Source organism: Papilio machaon, chromosome 10, assembly GCF_912999745.1.
Source record: "Papilio machaon chromosome 10, ilPapMach1.1, whole genome shotgun sequence".
Lineage (NCBI taxonomy): Eukaryota > Metazoa > Arthropoda > Insecta > Lepidoptera > Papilionidae > Papilio > Papilio machaon.
The window spans coordinates 3,185,481-3,209,524 of record NC_059995.1 but is presented as its reverse complement, the minus strand read 5'-3'; the positions used below and the strand labels follow the sequence as shown (position 1 = coordinate 3,209,524).

Sequence of the window (24,044 nt, the reverse complement as noted above, 5' to 3'; positions counted from 1 at the left end):
ATCTTATTTTTTAAGCCTACAATACATTACAAAAAATTTGAAAACAAAAAAAAAACAAATTTTGTATCAATATTGTTTATGTGTAACGTTTTTGTGCACTGTTAGTGTAATACTAAACACTACCTTAACAAGAAAAGTATAGTTTGTAGTCATCAAAAGCACCCATAGCACAAATAAATGATTCCCGGGTCGCAGGATACAAAACATTTTTGTGTCTGCCCGTACATTGGGAAACGTAATTAAAATTTCGTCGAGGGAGAGGACTGTTTTAGTGGAATTTAATTTACAGGTTATTACATTCGTGCGTCGCATTTTATTACGGCCAAAATGGTGGAACAATTTTTGTGAAACAACACTTTTCAATTTATTTTTTAATATCAGCAATATAAGACCGAAATTGGTGATTTACTCTAAGAACTACTTATATTGTGCCAGATCCTAACATAAGTACTGGTAGCAATAACTACTTTTCACTTAAAACAAATTGTACAACGTAGAAAACGAGTAAGCGGTGGAATTGCTTCCACTTCACACCTGTCCTCTGTGTGGTCGTGGTCGTGGTTGTTGTTATTGCGTGCTCTATCACTTTTGACATCCTTAGTTAAATGATTATGAAAATAGAAGAAACATTAATAACGAGTATACTATAACATATAAGACATGATTGCTTTTAGTTTAGTTTGTGTTTCAATACATGCATAAAGGGATCGAACAAAGCATGAAGTAAGTTCATTGAAACGCTAATGTAAATCTTGTGTCCGCAAGTATTAGTCAGTCGGAGTTACACGCATTCCGGAGCCGTGCAATATTCAATCTTACTGTTTGTGATTTACGACCAAATCCTTGCAACATGACGCTATCATTAATCATTCGCACAATCATTTATCATTTTTTTGCGTTTCAAGTGGCTTGAAATGAACCTAATGTACATTTATATGTTAATGAAAAAATATATGATTATTTCTAATATGTACATATGTCGTCGTGACTAAAAAGGTGTCAATCTTAACAATTCATGATAAATAATGTCTCAGAAACAATATAGTTTCGAAACTAAAAAAGGTCTATAGATTTTCTAACTCCAAAAACTTGAATAATATCGATTGTGAAAATTTTAAAATGGTTAAAGTGTATCAATGGTTAGAGATAACTTTGAGCTTGAGGCTACTTACGTAGTCTGCATATAAATGCCACTCTTTTTTGTGGCTCGACTGCCGATGAGATAAGGTTTTTCGGAGGTATATATGAATAAAAACCCTGTAATTGCAAATTGTTTTGTTATATTTATGATTTTGAACATACGAATGAATGAAATGTCACATAACTAGTGCAGTGTCAGTGTACAAAAAGTGGCGTCGAATTAGCAATGAAAACCCATTTGGCACCAGTTCAAAATTCACACAGAGTGCAACAAAACTACTTTACCGACACGTTCTTTTGACAAACCATTAGTTAAATCACCGATAAAGGTGAAAATGTGAAAGAAATATTTATTTTCCACGAGTTTTTAATAGAAGTGTTATCTATATATAATAATTTTTACTTCTGCAGTTTTTGGTTTTTTAAAACATTTATTTTTATCTAAGTTTTTACAGTTTCCGATTTGGCTGCCTGAATAAATATGTCGAGAGTTGTGAATTATGATAGTTGTTCAGTTACAAATATTGTGTTTGTTTTTTAAATTGCGCAGTTGTAAAAAAGTAAACGCCACTATTTATCTTTGTAAAAGGCGATTTATGTCGCATTAAGTACAGCTGACTAGAGATATTACTATTTATCAATACCTTTGGCAACCAAGCTAACGACATCATTTTTAACTCTGATTTCATTTTATTCATATTATAAAAAGTCTGGTAAAGTTTTCATTTGTTAATGCAATTGGATCAAAAAACATATGAAATAAAAAACCTTTGTTTTCTAACCGATTGAAATAAGATTTTTCTTGGTCAGTCTAGATTTAGATGTAGAATAAGAATAAAATCAACATTTTTTTATTTATAACTTATTCTGTGTTTTGCCCTCCATGTATGCTGTCGTCTTATTACTTTAAAGTTAAATGAATTTGCTGTATAGAACAAACTAAAGTAATTAAATGTTAAAGTAGTATGTCGCTAGAACGCCGGTGCCCAACGTACCAGTAATTTACGACAGGTTTTCAAAGTTTCCTTCACTAGCGAGAGGGATAAGTGTAAAATGAAAAGCGTTACGTCTATGCAGCTATAATTTTACTAACATTATAAATCCGAAAGTATAGATGGATGGATGTTTGTTAAGTTCCGGGAGGACGGAGTTGCGGACGACAGCTATTTTGAATATAGAATTAAATTATGAATTATTAAAGTGGAAACTCTATGATTGATTATTATATTAGATGCTGTTAATTTGTGTTATACTAATGAATTAAGATTTAAGTGGCTTAGATCAAACAGAAGACAAGAACGAAATTCAATTTCATTTGTTCCCGAGTTCATTTGTTTAATAAATATCACATCTAAGCGCTCAAAACGTAGCATGAGAATGGAGAATTAAATATTTAACTGTAGATAGAATAAAGTTCAGAAGATCAAAAGCCGTCCTTATTAATCATTCATCTTAAAAAAAACTATTTATTACAAGAACATTTTTTATATTAGTGAAAACTCAAGGTAATTACGAAAAATAGGCATCTGATGTTTCCGGTATAATAAACGCTCTTAAAACATCACATGAATGAAAACAATTAGTTAATTTTCATAAAAGCTTATGTTCGTTTCAGTTCATCGTCGATGTTTTACTTTGAAAGCTTTGTTCTCTTTGCCGTCTTACTGTTTGCATAGTATTCAGGTTAATGGGTTCTTTCTTGTGCTCTTTTTTGTCTTCCGTGTCTGTTGTTTTAATTTCAGCGTTCCTTATAGTTCTAAAATGAGAAGGAAATTTTTAAATATATTTTTTAGTAGAAAAGTATCATTCAAGTTAAATAACAATTGAAAGATTTAATGAAAAACAGCTAACAGTATAAATCGAAAACAAATGAAGGAATTTATTTACATAAATATAAGTTTATTTGAAATATTTTATGGACGACTGTAAGTTCATTTTTTCAATTTTGAATAAAACCAAAACACATGCAATAATAAGTAAGCAAGTTTTCACTTAAAACTAGCAACATTAAAACATTTTGGCGGACATACAAATATTTGAAGAAAAGGTCGCATATCTAATTGTATAAGACGGTAGGGTAGTTATTACTACTGTCACTTTAGTAGCCATTTTCTAACATAAAAATTAAATATACAATAACGTCAAACGATTAAAAAACGCAAAAGAACTAATTTGAAAACTTACTTACAGTGTAACGATGAGAGAAACGAACAAATAATTTACTAATAAAAATCTGGCAAGCTGAAAATATTTTTTTGAAATGCTGCTTTGGATAAAATCCAATACATGTAGGGAATATGATAGCTAGCACTTTAGTACAGACATATCGGCGTCGGATGCCCTTAACTATAGAATAAAATTTATGAAAATATCGTACAACTTATGTAAGTATTTATGTCTTGGAAGGATTGACGAAGAACATTAGTTAAACAGTTTACGTTCCTTGTTAATAATTTTACTAATACTATAAATGCGATTGTTTGGATGCAAGGATGGGTGGTAGTACAAGTTTTACGAGGTAACTCTAGAATGGCGAAACAGATTGGAATAATTTGTAACAGAGATACATAGATCACAGTCGAAAATAACGCAACTACTCAGCCTGCTAACTTAATTTTTTAATTCCTCTCTGATGAATAAGTAAAAATATCTAACAGACCCTGAAATTAGATTAAAAAATTAGTTCCATTTAAAATATATTAATTAACATGACAAGCTCTCAGCGTCAAGATCGTTTTCTTCATTTTAGTTAAAATATCTCAGAAAAGTCTGTGCGTCAAGTTTTATTCGAAGCTAATAAGCTTTAGAAAGATTAATGTGCTTTTACGTATAACTTTGAAATTAGCCTTATCTTTTTAATCTAATTGATAAAGCGCTTTTCACTTTGTTTTCAATATGCTTATACTCGTACGTAAAGATCATCCCACTTAATCTCTTTGAGTTTCAGCCATTCATTATCGTATTAAAAAATTATGTAATAATTTATTTCATTGTAACACATGGCTAATATTTTTTTTCTTATAGGTATTATAAAAGTTAAATTTTATCGTCATACAAAATACCATGGTGTCTTCTTTGCTTTTTTTATTCAGTTGAAAAACTTCTCTTCTCACAATACAAGTTTTTAGTTTTATTCAAAGGTGCGGTAATTGCGTTATTCTTAACAGAAATGCGGTCAAATTCTTTCATAAATTGAGTCAATAGTTTTTGCATTTAAGGAATCCTATTTTTATTATACTATATATGTTAGACACTAGAACAATTATACTGATATAGTTAGTAAGAATATACATATTTTAAATGTTTGATAACAGTGACTCGTTTCTGTGTAAAGACAGATCACTTTACGAAGATTTTTGTATTTCAAATTTCATCGAAAGTAAAATAACAAAGTCGCAAAGCTCTCCCCTTCTCCCCGTATCCTCAGGAGGGCTTCGACATCGTTCGGCTAATGAATCAATTATTTTTTCCACTGAATAATTCATCTTGAATAATATTCCAATATTTGCTCCAATGAATCTTATTCGCATAGGATATTAAAATTACAAACAATTCGTAATACTAAGAATAAGAATCGGATGACACCTCACTCTTCCTGATCAATCAATCTTTATGTTGCAGGAGGTCAAATGAAAAGGAAATCAATTTTAATTGATCTCAAAGCAGTATTCTTACCATATTTTGGAATAATATCTTGTTTATGACTTGATTAGAGCTGATTTGAAACGTTTTAGACAACATAAGTACCAAACTACGTTCTCATGATAAACGCCGTCTTGTTAAGTAAAGCGAGTCTTGAACAATGCGATGTCAGTTGCAGGCCGACTCAAATATATTGCGCTTAAGATATTTCTTTCTCGTTTCCATTCCTTTTTGTTCCAATATATTTTTATTCTTCTGAAAATTTATAGGAAATGTCAATTTATTGAATTTATAAGTGTAGTATCCTACTGAAGTAGTATAGTGGTAAATGTCATTTTATGTTTGTATAAAGCTTTTAAGAAATGTTTAGACATGCAATTCTTCTTAATCTAACTTATCTTAAATTGCATCAATTACTTCGAAGGCAAAAAGACTAACTTATGTAGTAAAACGTTTAACTACAAGATCTCCGTTCTAATTATGTGACGTCCACTAATTCCTTTGTTGTTTTAATAATTACATCAAAACTGGGAAAATTCAAACTTTCTAATCACAATATTAGTATATCAAATATATTAATTTATTTTTTATATTAATTTCTATATTTTAACTAACTTAATTGAAACCAAAATCCTGAATAAGTAGCTACTTTTTTCTGTTTCGTAAAATGTGAGACTTTATAATCCAAATGATGCTTATCAAGTAAAAACTGTTTTTGTCTTCACAAAGGCGACTCCAAGTAATGTGTAATTACACAAGGATTTCTAAGCCTTAGTGGTTTGACGTCAATGTTTCCTTTATTGACATCAATCTACTTAAGTGGTTCAGTATGGTCATATACAAACGTTTACAAGAATATATTTCACTTTTTACATTGTATAACTTTGTTTTGAATTGAAAAGGCGGTTGAAGTTAAATTTATTTGCACGAATCGCTCTTTTCAGCTGGAGCCAAAGTTTTATTTATATATTTTTCAGCGTAAACACCTTTCCCGAGCTTTTACCAGGAAACTAGCTTTTATGGAAAAGATTTCAAAGCAGCCGTGAATTGCTTTAATGTTACCGGAGTCTAGGAAATGTTTATTTGAAAATACGTTCAGCTCGCGCTTTAAAAAAATCCTGCTACATATTTCACACTACATATTTATGGAGGTTGTCACCTCGATAATAATCTAAAACGATTTTTGGCAAAATAAAACTAAAGCAACATAAAATTTAAATAACATTTTTAAATTTAATTTTACAGGTACAAATAAATTTGTAAAGTTCTACGTACTCGTACAACAATGTATGGGGGAACTAGATGTTGTATGGTTAGTTTTTAGACCAAAATCTTTGTATAAAACATATCGTCGTCCCTCTCATTATCTTCGACAAACGAGATAACAATATGTTTTAGTCGAGGATTTTGGTACCTCAAAAACCCACAATAAATAGTAAAAAGTTATTTTTAACAAAAAATTTGTTAATGATGATGAAATAATTTTAATAACATCTACATTTCCACGGTACAATAGGTTGTATATAATTTATAACTCATCCGCGACTACGTTCGCGTAGATTTAAAAAACACTTAATAATAATATAATAATAGCCTATGTGTTCTTCCAGACTATTTTCTAAATCTATGACAAATTTCAGCGAAATCCTTTTAGCTGTTCTGGTGATACATCAAACGTCCATCCATCCATCAATACATGTACACATTCACATTTACAATATTAGTAAGATGTTAAAATACTTTTTCGTTTATTGGCCTAATTTGTTCTGTAATCTACTCGTATTATGTGCATCTCGAATTCAAGGTATAATTATGAATGTTAGAAAATGTGCTGTATATTTTCTTGATTTAATTACAACCAGTCTTACTGGCGCTGGTCGTACACATTACGGGGAAAATTATGAAAACAGCAGAATTAAATAAGGAAAGGTCGAGTTTTGTAATTTACCTTTGTTTTTATTTACCAAGAAATTCTTTCCATCAATATTTTTTCCAGTAGGTTTATTATAATAATGCGTACTTTTTAATATAATATAAAATTGTATCTTTGTATAAAAATCAAGAGGGTGTATGATTGCGGGGCAAAAATTGTCAAGTAATTTTTAGGCGACTGAGCGTAAGCTTAGGTCAGTCAACCTTAACATTGTCTATGAATTATTACATTGGGATGAAAATATAAGAAATTTAAGATTTATTGTTTACAAGCCTCACACACGTATAAACACAAAGAAATCACTTAAATTTTCATCTAATGTAATGTAACTGCTACAATCTGCCCTCTATATTAAATTTGCTAAGTTTTAACGAAAGTCGAAGGTTATTATTGGCTAAGGGAAGTTACCAACGCAACACTCTATTGCTTAAATTTGATTGAGGGATTGTTTACAAAAGTAATTTACATAATCAAAACTTTGTTTTGAAGATGGTGCACAATTGTTGTGCTAAGCAAAAGTTTCTAACATAACTCCGGAATGGAATATTAATATTCAGAACTCGTAATTTAGGAAAACAATTGCCGCTCAACTTTAAATATTATCGTTAAAATTTACTTTTAAATTGTATATTAAAGAAAAATCAAAAAACTCGATATCGCTGAACTAACAACACACAAAATAAAATTGAAAAAATACGATTACATTGAAATGTATTAAGATGTTTCTAAATATTCTCCTTAAAAGAAAGGAGAGGCTTCTCTCTACGATGGCCCAATCCAGAAAAGGAGAGATATAAACAAAATATCGAGTTGAAAAAGTGAAGTATTTTCAAACACGTTGCCGATTTTATCCGGTTAGATTCACAATATGGCATTCGGTCAACTCGTCGAACCGAACCAGCTATTTGCATAATTGTCAATCCGACCCTGTGAAAGCGCGTCTAGCGCAGGAAGCCGCTGCCTAATAATGTCTCCATAAATCTACGTATAATCCTCCTAGAAGCTTTGTAGCTGAAACATTCTCCTTCGTCTTAAGGTATTACTCTTAGGTCTCTTAAGAAACTACTATTATTTTACATGCATGAATATGTTTAGAACGATACTAGATTAAATATTTACAAAATTAATGTGATAAAAATCAATGATAAGCAATATTGATTGAAATTATTTTGAAATAAACCGAGCTACGCTTTCCCTGAATATTGTAAAATCTGTTGATTATAATTACTCTTCCACCCTTAATTTGAAAATAATTACAATACCCCGTCTCGCCTACGTAGCTCTAATAATTTGGTTGATTTTTCGCTTTAATGGACGACGAAAATATGCTGTAATAGGAGATGCTTCGTAATGAAAATAATAATAAATTCAAAAACAAATTTTCATACATTAGTGAGATATTTTACTTCATTACTTTTGAAAGGTGAAAACCTAAAATACTATTTGAAAATAAATATACACTGACTTTTAAAATTTAATCAAATCTCTACAAAAATTACGTGATAAATGGAATATAGAATACGTCTTTATACATAGTTAATTTTGCTCTGATATTTTCTTAGAAAATAATCATTTACTTTATTATCTCATCGTGGTTTCAATGATACTTAAAGTAAACGTTATTTCTAGATGCTTACGTCTTAAAGAAAGATTTCTATTTAGATTAAGCCAAAACTCGTTTTGTAGGCACTTTCTTACCACTTCATAGATTACTTTAGCCGATACAATGTTTATTTGTTAGAATTTAATCGAGAATACATCTACTTTTTAGTCCCTTAGGAACAAATTTATTATGTTTGAGAAATATGAAAAACAATTTCGAACAATTTATTTCGTAGCAGGTTGATTTTGTTATTGTATTGGCAGTGTTATGATTTTATTCTGTTTCTTCAAAGAGAGTGTTAAAGATTACAATTTGTGTCAATACATGTCTTAATAGCTAAAAGATGATTGATTAACCTCTGTCGATCTATGATAATGGAGTTAGAGATACTATAAAATCGTACTAGATTTTTAATTGATAAAAACATATCAAGAAATAAATTGAAATTACTGAGCCAAAATCCAAATCTGAAAGACTAATAGTCTCTTAGTAAAGTGTAACACAAAAATTGTGGGATCTCTGGGATGGGGGCTCTTTTCACTATCTCTGATAAATTTTGTAATAAATAAACTGAATCAAAATAAAATAAACATATTTTATGGTAGACTTATAAGATATTTATAGTGAATCAATCTCGAGGTAACATTGGCCCGCAATTCATTTTATATAAGTCTAAGACCTGACCCGATTTAGGTCGAAGTTGAGAAGGGTGTGGCTCACAGATTTATTTAGTGGCTACGGAGAATTGTTTTATAAGAGACAAGTGAAATTATATGCTTAAGCTTTAATCTACGTATGATTTAAGATATGTATGATGCCCGACTTTATAATCCTGTTCAAACTTCTTTTCTGGTAGATAAGAATAATGCTTATTTTCATATTAGCCAATGTTGGTAGATAACATGAGATATAATGTACATAAGGTCATAAAATACCTGCAAGGAAATTAAGTCGTCTTTATATTTCGTCATTAAAATGCAACATGTATTTAATAGAGCTCTATCAACAAATAATGACATAATTTATCAAGTGAACCGGCACAAGTTTCCCGGCCGGTATAGTGCCGGCCCTTGCCAGCACTATATAGTTTTAAGTTAAACTTTCAAAGCAACATTTAAGTACATTATAACTTTACGTCTTAACTTAGAATGTCGTAACTGCCACAAAGATATTTACTATTTTGTTTTTAAGAAAATAGTTTAACAATAAGATTTATTGACCAAAGAAAAGGATAAGATCAACTAAATTCAGTTTAGTTTACTTTAAGCTTACTAATTCATAAACAGCGTAGAGACCTGATTTTAAGAATGTCTATGCATTCGAAACATGATGTTTTTGTTCTCTTTAAGTACTATTGTTCTTTTAGCATTGTTGCTTCACTCAAGTCTATTTCCGTTGTTAGCGGAACCTACGTTTTAAAATCTTACGAAAATGTTACTTGATTTTCAGCAAATGTGTCAGTACGACGTTGACGTAGTAAAGAAGACGTAGTCGAAGAAGTGAAAGAACGGATGGAATATTTATTCTGTATAAAAATTGATAAACAATCTAACCGTGGATTTCCACTGCAAAAACACTTGTACAAAAACAAATTCTAACGACTTACTCTGTTTGATAAAATCTGAGTTTTTATACGTGTGTGTGGAAATTAATAATCAAAATAATGACTCTATAGATTGTTGTATTTTGAGATTATTATGTTTGTTTATGTGTGTGTAATATTAAATGTGTGGAACTTTACATAAGCCATTTCAAAATGATAGAAAATCAAATCAATTTGTGGCGAAATAATTCACCGGTTTCCAATTTTACTTGCTGCGGTACACTGACCGCATTCCGATGTTTCGAACATTGGATTATTATTACGTTGCAAAGATATCTATGGAGAACATTGTGTTGTATTTAGCAATACCAGTGATTAATGGTTTCCCAGTGCAAACAGTTTAAAATACATTTCAATCCAGTTGGAAACACAAAAATGTGTTCTTTAATTCACTAGTTGTGTAGTTGTTCTAGAATTCTGTTCTTTAATTCTTACAAGTGTTTGTATTTGATACTTTATTAAAAGCGTTTCAACAGAACCTTTTTTAGTTTCTTAGTCTATGAAATTAATATTATTTATCTCTTTTTTTTCTTTATAGCTTGTTTCTTTGAAACGTGTCTCGATACTTTCAAATATAACAGTTAAAATAAATTTCTTAACTATAAAATTATCTATTGTATTTTAGGTGCCTATATGTGAATTGCATTTCTATTCATTTTCCACAAATGTTGCATTGTTTCCAAAACATGTCTGGAAATAAAGCAATGCAACGTTGTTAAAATTCGAGCGCGGAAATGTTTCGTAGTTAGTTACATAGTTTGGTATTAAATGATGTTTTTTCATTTTACCAAAAATTAAATCTTTTATTGCATATTACTTTAAGGATTTCCATAAACAAATAGCCAACTATTTATCAATTTAAATATATATCTTAACTTTCTTGTAACTAGAACTTACATTTATTTTATTTTTTATTTGTCTATTTTTATGCCTACTTGTCGCAACTTAACGGAGAAACTTAGCAAATGTGTCTAGTGAAGTAAATACTACCATTACATGTTACCGAGTTATTTATTAACTTGTTTACATAGTAGAGTACGCGCAAACAAGTAACAAATTCAAAACACACATCGTATAGGATGAAATATAGAATTCTTAATACAATTATAAAATAGTTTTTACAAGAAAATGTTATCGATATTGTAAGAAGACGCGAAATTTTATTCAAATATTCTGTTTACTAAATTTGTAATTCAACACAGAAGATTTCATGAATGGTTTATCGAAAGCATTAAATATATATACGTGAAGTTGCACTACTGTAATAAAAGACCAATCTTACTATTATAAATGCGAAAGTTTAGATGTATGGATGGAGGGATGTTTGTTATAAGGTACCTCCAGAACGGCTCAAAGGATCTCAAGGATCTCAATTAGGATGGATGTAGAAAATAGTCTGGAAGTACACAGTCTGCTAATAAAGCTTTTTTAAATCCGTGCGGACGGATTAGCGGACGACAGCTAGTAATGACTAAAAACTTAAAAACTAGTTGCAAAAAGCAGGAATCGATTTAAAAATATTTTGAAGGCTAATTGTTACTTGTAAATAATAAAAATATTAGCAGATTTTTGTTAGTTTACTAATATTTCTTGTATTAATAACAACTAAGCTCTAGGCTTGTGCAAGGACGATTGGTGGGATTCGAACCCTCGACTACGCGATCGGAAATCCGTGAAAACCTGAACCATTATACTATTGTAGGTTAATTTAAAACATATTGTTGTCTCTATTTTTTCAAAGAGAACGAGCGGAATGACAAAATGTATAGAAGCGTTTCGACATTCGAAAGCCATCGTAATATTTTTCTATTCCCTTTCCTCAACTTTCACTTCTTTGTCTTAAATCAGAAATGTGCGACTAGTTTCCTTGACCTTGTGTAGGGTGAAAGCAAATAAAAAAAATCATTTCGCGAGAAAAGGCTGTGTTGAATCTTTTTATTTATCCTATACACCCAGTTGAGCGCGACTTCGTACGGATGAAAACAAATGTAAATTCGTTATAAAAATACATTTTCTCATGATAAAAATAAGTTGAATTGAATGACTGATTAAAAAAGCAAAGAATACTTATTTTTTAATTTCAATATTTATTTTTAATTATTCTCTTAATTGATATAAAGTTGTGTCGTTCGACTAGATGAAGAGCGTCTGATTCAGCGTTAATGAATTTCACCCTTTCGCTATTCACTTTTAAATCGAGAGCCTGTTGAAATACACTTCAGTTTCTAAATCGATATTGAAGTATCATATTTAAACGCATTTAATATGGAAATAAATGATCGTAATTTTTCTTCAGTTCTCTATAACTGCTGCTTTCAAATGCTGAAACATCTGTATAAAACATATTATCATCTCTTACGTTCTCTTTGAAAGAAAACAAAGCTAAAAAACAGTATGTTTTTCTACGGGTGTTTCGGCAGTGAAAACTCAAAAGTGTAGGTTTAATGGGATAGGGTTAGGCAATGTAGTTAGTCTGCGCTCACTTCTCGTTAAAGGCTATTTGGCTACGTGGCAAACTAACATCCCCCCGTGTCCTTATTAGAATAATAAGGTTCCGATTCAACATATGTAAAATTTATGGAATCTAAGCTAGAATATTAGTTTTCAAAATTATTAGTATCAAAAAAAGTCAAAGCGTTTATGCAACAGTGTCATAAAGTTTTAAAAGCGAAAAAATATTAAATTAGATTTAATATAAACATTTAATTTTTCACATTAATGTAAAAGAAAAATGCTATTTTTAACCTCTAGACAACATGTTAATAGGACGATATATTTGAAACCTAAAATATGGTATTCAAAGTCGATGTTCATTTCGTGAGTAAGCTATCTAGTTCAGTGCTGTCTAAAATTGAGAGCTTAAAAAAATAGCAGCAAATGCGTTACGTCGCATGTAGGTCAGTCAGGTCGCAATTCCAGGCGTCACAAAGGACTAATATCTGAATACAGAATTTGAAATTTCGACAGATTGTGTCCCTCGAAACATTTAGAACCGGAGATACTATGACATGCTACAAACGATCGGATCACATAACCATAGATTTTAATAAAACACTCATACAATAACATAGTATATCAGTTTTACACAGAAAATGTGAAGGAAGATTTTTTTATGGAAATTTCGAGAGTTGACATAATGACGGTGATATAGACATACTTGTAACACACACTGTAGTATATCCAAACATGTAGTATGTCTATATAAAGGTATATTTTTCGCCATTTAGAGTAAAGCTATTATACTATATAAGAAACAAAAGAGCTTTGATCAAATTTAATATTAAATAATTCTTTTTGAAATATAAAAAGCTCATTTATAAAAGATTTCAGGTAAAAATTCAACATAATGGAGTTCGGATTCTCCAGTGTAAACAGCCGTATTACGGATAATCTAAAGTTTTATTATCTGTGAAACGGGACCACATACGTAACTTATTGGATGGTCATTGTTTCCAACAGTAAATTCATTTAGCAGTATCAAAAGTTTTATCATTTGGATGATGATAAAAAGTATAAAAATTTAATGGATTTTTTAATATTATTCCTGTTATGTCGGAACAGTTGAAGTGGAAAGATAGAGAATACTAATAGGAAATAATATCTCGCCAGTAATGTTCATATTCAAGAAATAATGTGTTTGTATTCCTTTGAGCTTTGATAAATTTAGTCCGCATAAATATTGTGATTTACATACTAGAGTTTTAGTAGACTCGAGCTTCGAAGGCATCGTTATAAAAACTGTTCATGTTTACATGATAAATATCTTCATAGCTCTATAATAAAGTTTTAAAACGAAATTATTTCTTTGAAAATTCGCAATATGAGCAAATTCTTCGTACATAAAATTTATCGCACAGTAAAAAACTAATATTGAAATGTTTTAAGCCTAACAGTCTATCTATTATTCTTTCTTTTTCCAATAACCAAATTGTCATCTTGTTTCCCTTTTTTTATAAAAATGAATTTTGCGGCTTTACACGTTTATTTCCAACAACGAAATCTCAAATCCTCTATCAAATCTCTCGAATTATATGAGTAAAAATAAAATCTTTCCCACGCTTCTTAATCCTCAAAGCATTGTATCTGCTGTTGTTATCTCGTACAGAAAGCAAACTTTAAAGTAGGAACAAAAATGAGTTTTAATCTTATTATCACTATAAACTTATTTTTTAAATTAGTTGATTCTCGCTTGTTTTACTTAGGCCTGAAATCTATTAATCTTCCGGTATTTGGTGGGGAGGAAAAATTCATCATTATTATTTATTACAATAGTACATGTCGACATGATGAATAAATAGTACAGACTGACAAAGTTATCTAACCCGGTGAGCATAAATTAAAATTAAATTATGGTTGCTCACTAACGCCCTCTTGTCGATGTCAAATATGTGTCAAAGATCCTTGGCGTACTGTAGCTATATTGTCAAGGTTTCTCTTTTTTGTCATTTTCTATGTCTTCGTAGGTTTTACATATTTTGTGAGAGGACTAACCGCGAAAAAACCGCTTCTCTTGCTGGCTCAGATAAGCTTGCAGCACTATAATATACATCTATATATATAAAAGAAAGTCGTGTTAGTTACACTATTTATAACTCAAGATCGGTCGAACTGATTTAGCTGAAAATTGATGGGGAGGTAGCTTAGAACTAGGAGACGGACATAGGAACTTTTTTTATCTTGTGTGCATTTTTTTACGTTCATAAAATGACAGTACCTATGCTATCGACAAATGAGAAATTCGCTAAACTTTGTCATTTGCTAAATTTGCCTCCTTCGGTTGTTTATTTTTTACACCACAAAAACCTCAATGTAAATTGATATGCGACTAAGAAGTAAGAATTTCTCGTAAAATATTTAGGTAGTATGTTTCTTGAAGAGGGACATCAGCCGGGGCGTTGATTTGATGACGTGATTACGCGCCCACTAAACCAAATTATTACGGCTGCAATCCACTTTCTTTCAAATATCCTTAAGTAGCTAATTATTTCAATCGTTTTTATTATTTATGTCTGTCCGGCACTAATTTTAAATCAATTGAATGGTCATTAATCAATTTAACACAACATTTCCTTTAAAATGAGTTAAATACATTAATTGTACTTGAATTTTTTAAATTAATTATTCACTTTTTATTTTATCTTGAGTAAGTACTTTACCTAAAAGCATTTATGTTAATGCTTACTTAGTATGGAAAAAACCGTTTCTTACGAAATTTAAAAATATTCCTTTATGTTCTTTTTTTCCTACAATATTTTATTTCTAATACATTATTACAGAGGTTTTCTTTGGCTCCTCGCCAACCTATAACAGAATCAATTTTCCTTTCTATTCAATAGAAATGGTCGCATTATGTGATATACGAATCAAAGGTATTTTAAAAATTGGGAACCCCAATTCAATAAGATAAAATTATTGCTTGTTCTCATTCTGAAAGAAAAATATGAATTTTGTGCTTTAAAATGTACCAAATTTGATTGTATAGCTCTTATCTGACATTGTTTGTAATCATGAAAAAATTAACCAGAAAGACTTAAAAGAAAAATTTATCATATTAAAGAATATTAAATTATAATTTAAGCTGGCTAGAGACGATTTTGATATACACAAAGTCAAATTAACATATTCATAATTCAACAAATAACCTTATACTGTACATAGATAGTAACTGAATTAATTTGTTGCTGAAACCTTCAATTGTAATTTGCATAAAAATAACATTCTATGAATGTTATTTTAGTACATTAAATAATATAAATTGAAATAAGAAAGCTAAATTTTTATCTGTTTACATAACTTTAACATAATAAGTAAAGGAGGTCATCGAGAAGTGACAACAAATTAATAATAACATAACAGATAATGATTGATAAAGAATTTATACTAGTTGAAATTTATGAGTAAATCAGATTTATTACAGGTAAATACGTGACAAAGTCGATATCAGCCGTAAACGAATAAATTCAATGTATTTAATCTCGTAGGGTTGAATTTGTCAAGAAGGATAACGTAATAAAAAATTATTGTACGGCCGTAAAACTGCCGGGGATACTATTTCGGAGACCGTTTGTTGTCCTCACGTACTTCCTTTGAATAAATATTATAAATTTTTCACAATGCTTTGTAGAAGAAGTCCAAACTCCAACTGTTATTTAAATTTCAAGTAAACATAGGCCTTGTCTCTAAGTTCTGAAGACTACCAACGTAACCTTATCATTTGTAATAGTCCTCATGTTTGTTCAAATAATGAAAAGTGTATTTTAGGCAGAACTACGTGGCTTAATTAAGATTTGGATTAAGGGATAACACTATAGTGAGGGTGTGTTTCTTATGTCTTTCTTAAATATTTTAAATAAAGCGACAAAGTTAACTACAATATCATATTTATTTTCAACAGTTATGAGAGAAAATTGTTACTAGATATTACGAGGATTTATTTTAGTTTCTTTTATAAAATTACATAAAACAAAACCCGTAATGGCAGCTTGTGCATTTTTATTAAATTATATCCACGAATTCATAAAGATCTATGGAGTTATTTCTCAACAACTGCGCTATGTAAAACAGGAGTTTTCGTGAAACAAAGTTTTGGCACATCGCTTAAGCATGAATTAAAGCACGGTCTCTAGTTAAAAACTTTTTAAATATGCTCATTATAGTTCGGATAAAATATGAACTGGCTTTTTCAGTTGAAGATTGACTTGATTTTTCGTGCGATTTTTTTTTTTTTTATATCGGGACCTGAAATATATAGTCTTTATTCAAACTTAACGGGGTAGACAGAAAAAAAGATATTAAAAAGAAGATGTATTGTTTTCTTCTATGGGCCGTAATAAAAATAATGACAAAAACCATTTAATTCCGTATTTTCTTATTATATAAAAAAATGGTTGTCATTGTCCATACCTAATTGTAATTCTTTGATCTGAAAATCGTTCAATATTTTTCAAAATTGACCAAGCTGCGGCCTTACAAATGTACTTCTTTATATAATATCACATAGAGTTCTTTAAACGCGAAATTATGCGAACGAGTTAAGCGTGCACGGGCATAAAAAGAATAAAGGGGTTAAAGTATGAAAATATCTCCACAAATCCAACAGGCATGAGGCTGGGGACTAGAGGGCGCGGTGGGCACACCCCGGGTGAGCTTTCAGTGCTCGCCCGGACATCGTTCCGACTGGACGTCTGTTTGTTTTTTGTTATCAACTCGTTGGCACCAACTTCTCCGGAACGAACGGACAGTAAGAATGAACGGGTTCGTTGCTTTCAATGTCTGTTAATCGACAATGTGAAGTGTCCATTGTGTTTAAAAGCGATACTTTTAGTAAGTGTTTCGCGCAGGGGAAAGGAAATTACTCTTATACTGAAATGTTCAGGACTTAACTTGCAGGTATATTCTATTACATTTATTTAATTAATATGTTTTGATTTAATTTAAAATTTGTTATTAAATAATGAAATGTTAGAATATTATTTCGAGGAAACCATTGTATAAACAAAGCTCTACGGCACTACAAATAAGCTCTACTTAGTTAAAAATAAATATTGGATATAAAGTATTTGATTACCATAAAATAATTAACATATTTATATATTTTTATTTCGGCATTAATTTCACGTGATATTTAAATTATAATTAATGTCATGAATAAAAGAAAACTATTTCTTTCTCCACCCTTTTCTATAAAAAAAGGATGGGTAGGGAACATGGATATGGCAGAGGCGACGCAAAGGAAATATCCTCTTTTTGTGCGTCCTCTCCTTTATCTATTGAAGGTAGGCAAAGCATCTCCAAATAAAGATGTCTATAGGCAGCAATCATTTAGTTATTTTGACGAATTAAGGTCACCACTTGCTCATTTTCCACGTTATACAATAAAAACTTATAAATAAATATTTTGGCGAAGAAATTATTAAAATTAAAATTTTAGGAGTTCTACCACATTTCGTTACACTTATTAGAACATTTCTTTAAAATCGCAAATTTTACCTCAGGTTTATAATCATTAGTAGCTAATAAAAATCTCTAAGAGTACAAAGTTCGTGACAAATTTTAAATAACTACACTTTTACTACTAAATACTTTGTATACATACTGTCTTTAATATCACCCAGGATAATTATGTAAATATGTTCTATTCTAAATTTAAATTTCATCCATTAACTAATTCCAATTTTATCGGTGAAAGCGACGTGACATATCTCTATGTAATCTGCCTAACACATTTTTCTCGACCCTCTCATTCGTCTTTGTCTTTCCTTTGATAACTTAAAAAATTACTTGGGGATAACTTAATGGACAACAAATTCTCCGTTGTTTGTAATGTAGCGTTGGAAAAAAGGTCTATTTATTGGCCATGTAAATATTCCAAACTAGGATTTTTTGATTAGGGTGTAGGTAAGATGGATTTCGTCGGATTTGGTACAGAAGAAATATGGTAGGTCCGCGTATAAGACGTGACAGGTTTGGAAAATATCGCCGATGCCTGGAATTGAATTTACGAAAATCGTTTAAATAAGTTTTAATTGCATACTGACGATTTTTTCATAAAAAAATTCTTTTAAACTAATTGAAAAAAAAAAGTATTTCTATCTAAGCCTTTCATTAGTGTAAGTGCTACTAGACGCTGGGAACCTCAGAATTAATTAATGTTTATTATGTTTATCTTTTAGTCTCATTCCGATGTACGACTCGTCATCTTTTTATTGCTACTCAAGTATTGCTCGAGGAATATTTTATTTGATGCTTTAATTAGTTGTGAAAGCGAAATGAAAAAATACTTTAACGAATTTAAAAACTGAGACCCGATCAAATTTATTATTTAACTACATCAGTCCAGTGAAAACATGAATTAAAAAAATAAGGTCAATTTTGGCCAATCTTTATCCAAATCGTGCAGATGGCTCACAAGGGGTCTAAGGGTGAAATTGCGATAGCGAAATAATTGAAGATTCACACGTTGAATTCAGATATAGGGTAGTCTAAGATTTTGATTTTTCTTTGTTAAATTTACACTATGAAATTGAAAGATTCTTACAGATTATTCTGATACGGTTGTAAAAATTTGCAAAATTCAGTCTCAAATATTTACTTTGCCACTAAAAGACAAAAACCGTTAAAAATAAAGAGAAATATATTAAAGTTGTGTGTGAATTGTAGTCTAGCAAACGATAAGATCGGTCAGTGGCAAGGAAACTGAAAAGGTCAGAGGGTGGCAATGAGATTAGGTATGCAGGACGCTGCCGGAAAGATAAATCTTACAGTAAACTACACTGAATATAGGAAGCTACGCCAAAGAAGCTGGATTATTTACTCAAACATCTTTGGTGGATTTACTTGTTTCTTTTTTTGCATAAATTGAACCTTGTTTATTTCAAAATGCATGATGAGTAAACTAATAAATTTTTACATACATATAATATTTTGATGTCAGACGATTGATGTGAGCTTTCATTTTTCGTTTTTTTTTTAAGTTATACTTTGTGCCTATGAATCCCGATCCCAGGTCTGTTTTTGTCAAGCTTAAATTGTATAAAAAACATAATTTTAATATTGATTTTTGTTTATTGCATACACTTTTCGTTTTTGCATGGACTTGATAATAAAAAATTTGTAGTAGAACTTACTACTTATCATTGTATTGTAGTCGACATTGCTGTTCATTGAAACTCCATAAAGGATTAGAACCCTAGACTCGCGAGGTATTTCATTTCATGTCTCAAGGTTGATATTGAAATTCCGAGATGCCTGCATTGTTTATCGTTCACTTATAATCGAGTCAACGGCCCATACGTCTATTCACTTCATAATATTAAAATTTAGTACTTCTTCAAATGTAAGGGCTTTTATTAAAAGTGTAAGAGATTCATACTAAAATTGAACTTATGCAGTCGTAATAACGTCCACAATCAAAGTAATTTAATGGCTAAATACTTTCCCACTCCCTTAGTGTGGATTTCTTATAATAAATCTACAATAAAAGACACCCTTGGATACCATTTGACTCTGAATGCAGCAGTTAGATTAAAAAGTCAAAGCTCGCATAATAATAATTTACAAACTAGCTTTTGCCCGGGACTTCGTCGGCGTAGAATTAAACATAAAATATTTCTAGCAATAAATATAGCCTACGTTACTCAGTGATAGTGTAGCTTTCTAATAACAAATTATTAAATTAGTAAAGTAGTTTTTGCGTTAATTCGTTACATAGAAAAATACAAATCTTTCCTCTTTATAATATTAGCGTAGACATAGATAATAATGATATAAAACAAAGTGTAGGCACTAGATAAGTCCATTTAATTTTTCATTACCCAGAGTATAAAATTAATATTAGCTGCGTCGGATTACGGCCTCGCTAATTTTACGCTACATCGGGCTCGCGAGTCGCACGGAAATGTTAAAAAATCATCATGATCACAAAATTCAACATAACATTTGAGTTTAATAAAATGATGCGTTCTAGATTTGTACTTTTTCTCGGTCTAATTCGCTAATCTAATTAAAAGAAAAAATAATCGAAAGTATTATTTAAATTATCCTCACTATTACCGTCACCTACGGATCAATTCTTATCTTTTTATTAACTTTATTGATTTGTGTTTTTACATGATTATAACTATAAAGTTGTTTATACTTTAAAAATATATAATATACATAAAGATACTTTGTTCATGTTTCATGTAGTACACTGACAAAAAACTTTTAGCTAAACGGTAGCAGTATAACACAAAAAACCAAGTCGTAAACAACATTTCGCACGCTTAGCATTAGCTGCACGTACACGAATGAAGGTTATTTATCTTTTCACTAATTCCACAGAACTACTACTTTCACTACTTTTTGCATAAAAAAACTGTCTCTTAAATGCTTAAAAACCTCTATTTACATTTTTACGATATCTATATAGTTACAAAACTAAAGAACAATAGAATTTCTTTGGTAAAACTAGTACACAAAAAACGTACATACTAAAAATATCATATCTTAAATTTTAAAAAATACTAATCATAATGCAAAAAATATAAATTAAGAAAATATTTTTATACACAAAGAAAACTTAAAGAAAAAGTCACCAATCACACATATCCTCTCCTAGTGATAATTTTGGGGCCTTTTAACATCAAAATACGATAAAGTAGGATCTTTTATTGTTCCTTTTATTTTGGATCGGATATTCTGTTAACGAGAATTAATTTTACGAATTGGTCATATGTGTGGAATAATAAACAAAATATCGTTATTATACCGAAAGAATTTTGGACCGTGTCCAAATGCTACATTACATTAATCAAGGGATCTTCTGATTATTCTTAGAACTAACTAATATATTCTTGTTTCAGATTAATTCGGAGTTAAGGAGTACGAAAGTAAAGCACAAAATTTACTTCAAACAAGATGGTAATAATCGTCGGTAAGTAAACCAGTCTCTTTAAATTAATTTATGATTGTAAAACAAGAGAAAACTATTCATATCATTGGGGCATAAAAGAGTAGTAAACTAACTTCGCCAATATCTCAGATATTATTTCTGTTTATCGGGAAAAAATATACGACATGAAGTGAACGCTGAGTCCAGTCTCAGACTATCGCTACGAAAAACATGTGTTACCAACACTTGTATATGAAAGAAAAAGAAACTGTGTATCTTATAATAAGAAATGGGCATTGGTGTCAGTCAAGGGCATTTGTCAAGTGTATTGGTGTCATATGTGTTATTATCCACCAGGTCGAATATGTGTGCGCACGGGTGTCGTGGTGCTCGCGGTGGCAGGCGGCGCCTCGGCGCGTGTCGCTGGCAAAATGGGCGGCTACTCCAACAAGATGGGAGGTAAGGTGGACAATATAATTACTGTCAACTCAAACACATAATATACACAATAACGAAAAAACAAACGTTTTATACATAACCTTAGGTAAGCTAAACCCTAATTTGAGGTATACGTATGTACATGTATGTATATACAAATTTATATTTGGGCCTAATTACCATTCACTCACATGTAATAAATAAACACGTTAGTGAACGGTAATTCGGTATTTTCCCATTCAATAACGATTTGTAGTCAAAAGATTAGAATATTATTCACTGGACTAATTATTCTGTCATTACAATCTTATCAAACTTTGCTCAAAAGGTAACTTTAGTCTGACTTTAGAAGCTAAAATTCAATGATTCCAAAGTAAATACAGATAAATTTATAATATGATAGAGTCGAATACTAAAATATTAAGATAATTGATAAGGTCTATTTTTTACAATTCTAAACTAAAATTATGGATACAGACCAAGTAATTAAAGTGATTTAATGTTTTGCAGGAAAATCGACGAGCGGCATCAACGAAGAAATAATATGGATAAGCATAAGTATGGCAATAGCGATAGCTGTGCTGATAGCAATCGCGTTGTGTTACATCCTGAAGGAGAAGTGCACTAAGCGGCAGTCGTACAGGGAACAGTCATGACGATACAAGCAGGAGTTCGCGCGGCACGCCCTTGCGGATTCCCTCTCAGAGTTTGAGTTCCCCTCCTACACTCTGTACCCGCAGTACTCGCCCGACGGCACCGAATACTTCTACAACTTCCATCGCTTCTCATACTTAAAAGACAGTTTTAAACTACCCCCAAAGGACTATCCAAAGGAATATCCAATAAATTCTATACAAATAAATGACGATATTTATATAAATGCGTGATTACAAGACGTATGTCTCGCTTGAGGACGATGTTCATTATGACGAATTTACGCGACAATGGTGTCGTACTGTACCAAGCATTAATTATAAATATATATGTTAGAGATATAATCTATAATATTGCGGAAAATGTCTGTATTATGTATAAAATTAATCGGAATTGAAAATGTGGTGTTCGATGTAAGAAAATCCTTTTTATATAGGTCTCTTCTTAATCATTTTTAATCGTCTCAATAACCTTAATATCCGTACATCGACGTACTTTGTGACTGTGATAGAAAAGTACGGCTTATACTCCTTACATACGATGTTAATGGTTATAAATCATATAAAAAATAGTATAAATCTCCCTCTAACGGTTGCGAAATCGCAATTTCCAATCTTATTTATACACGCTATAATTTCATTCAATAAAGTTATTTGTCCAGAATTACGACCCGTCTGAGTCGTTCCCAATTATTTTTTACTCCAAAACAAACTTATCAAAACAATATTTCTGAATAGAACCAACTAACGCAATAAAACTTACACGTTTCATGAATAAAACACGTAAAAGGAGTTTTTTATTTGACTTATATTATACTTCTCTTTACAGTTGAAACATACCTTAAATTAGATACTACATAAAAAGAGCTAAGTCACAAAAAAGTCCTAAATATGTATTTTTCCGTCGTGATCAATGAGTATATTATATTATGATTGTAAAATAATTTGTAAATAGCCATTCTCGTAATAAATGTTAGATAAAATCTAAGTCTTTTATTTGCAGTACTTATATAACTTTCCATATCTTTTGCATATGCAACATTTTTAAAAACGTTTTAGCCAGGAAACAAATAATTAAATTTTGTATTAAATATTTTGTACAAGTGATCTTAGTAGACTCATAGAAGCATATAAAAGACTGAAGGACTATTAATCAAAAGGCTTTTGATCCACTACACTTGAATACAAGTTCTACATTATACGAATTACTTATACTTGAATTTGCTAAGAAGCGCAAAAAGGGGACATCCGTTACAAACATTGAATACCCGACCGTCCTCACTCGATAAATGAAAAGGGCTTCGCTCCATAAAAGTGAATTGTTGAGAAACAGCCAGTTACGGCCACGACATTTAGCTTTTGACAAAGGAATTTGGATCAAAGGGATAAAACGAAATGTTATGATCTATCCCTTTTTTGTTCACGACGAAACAGTACAGCTGAATCAAACAAATGTGCGATTTTGTTTTTTTATTTGACGTACAAAATATAATGTTGCGGATTCGATTCCGCTCTTAGACTATCTACGAAATATCAAGAAAGAAGATAGTGAGACATTTTTACGAACGAGACGTGCTTAGTAGAGGTAAAAAAATCATTATCTCTTACACAAAATACCAAAATGACAGAATTGTTTATTCAAACTAATTGTACCCGTAAAT

The 24,044-nt window shown here is 30.6% G+C and overlaps 1 protein-coding gene across 1 annotated transcript; it reads left to right on the top strand.

The window, feature by feature from the left end:
• Positions 1–16,924: 16,924 nt before the first annotated feature.
• Positions 16,925–22,734, top strand: LOC106717525. Its single transcript, XM_014511397.2, has 4 exons — positions 16,925–17,310; positions 21,264–21,334; positions 21,650–21,751; positions 22,241–22,734. The coding sequence occupies exons 2-4, from the start codon at positions 21,319–21,321 to the stop codon at positions 22,384–22,386; spliced, it is 264 nt and encodes an 87-aa protein (XP_014366883.1). The 5' UTR covers positions 16,925–17,310; positions 21,264–21,318; the 3' UTR covers positions 22,387–22,734.
• The last annotated feature ends 1,310 nt before the right edge of the window (positions 22,735–24,044 follow it).

What these genes read in the sequence shown, in the direction of transcription:
- LOC106717525 (XM_014511397.2), top strand. An exon ending in CTACTCCAACAAGATGGGAG is followed by an intron (nt 21,752 to 22,240) that starts GTAAGGTGGACA and finishes AATGTTTTGCAG; the next exon opens with GAAAATCGACGAGCGGCATC.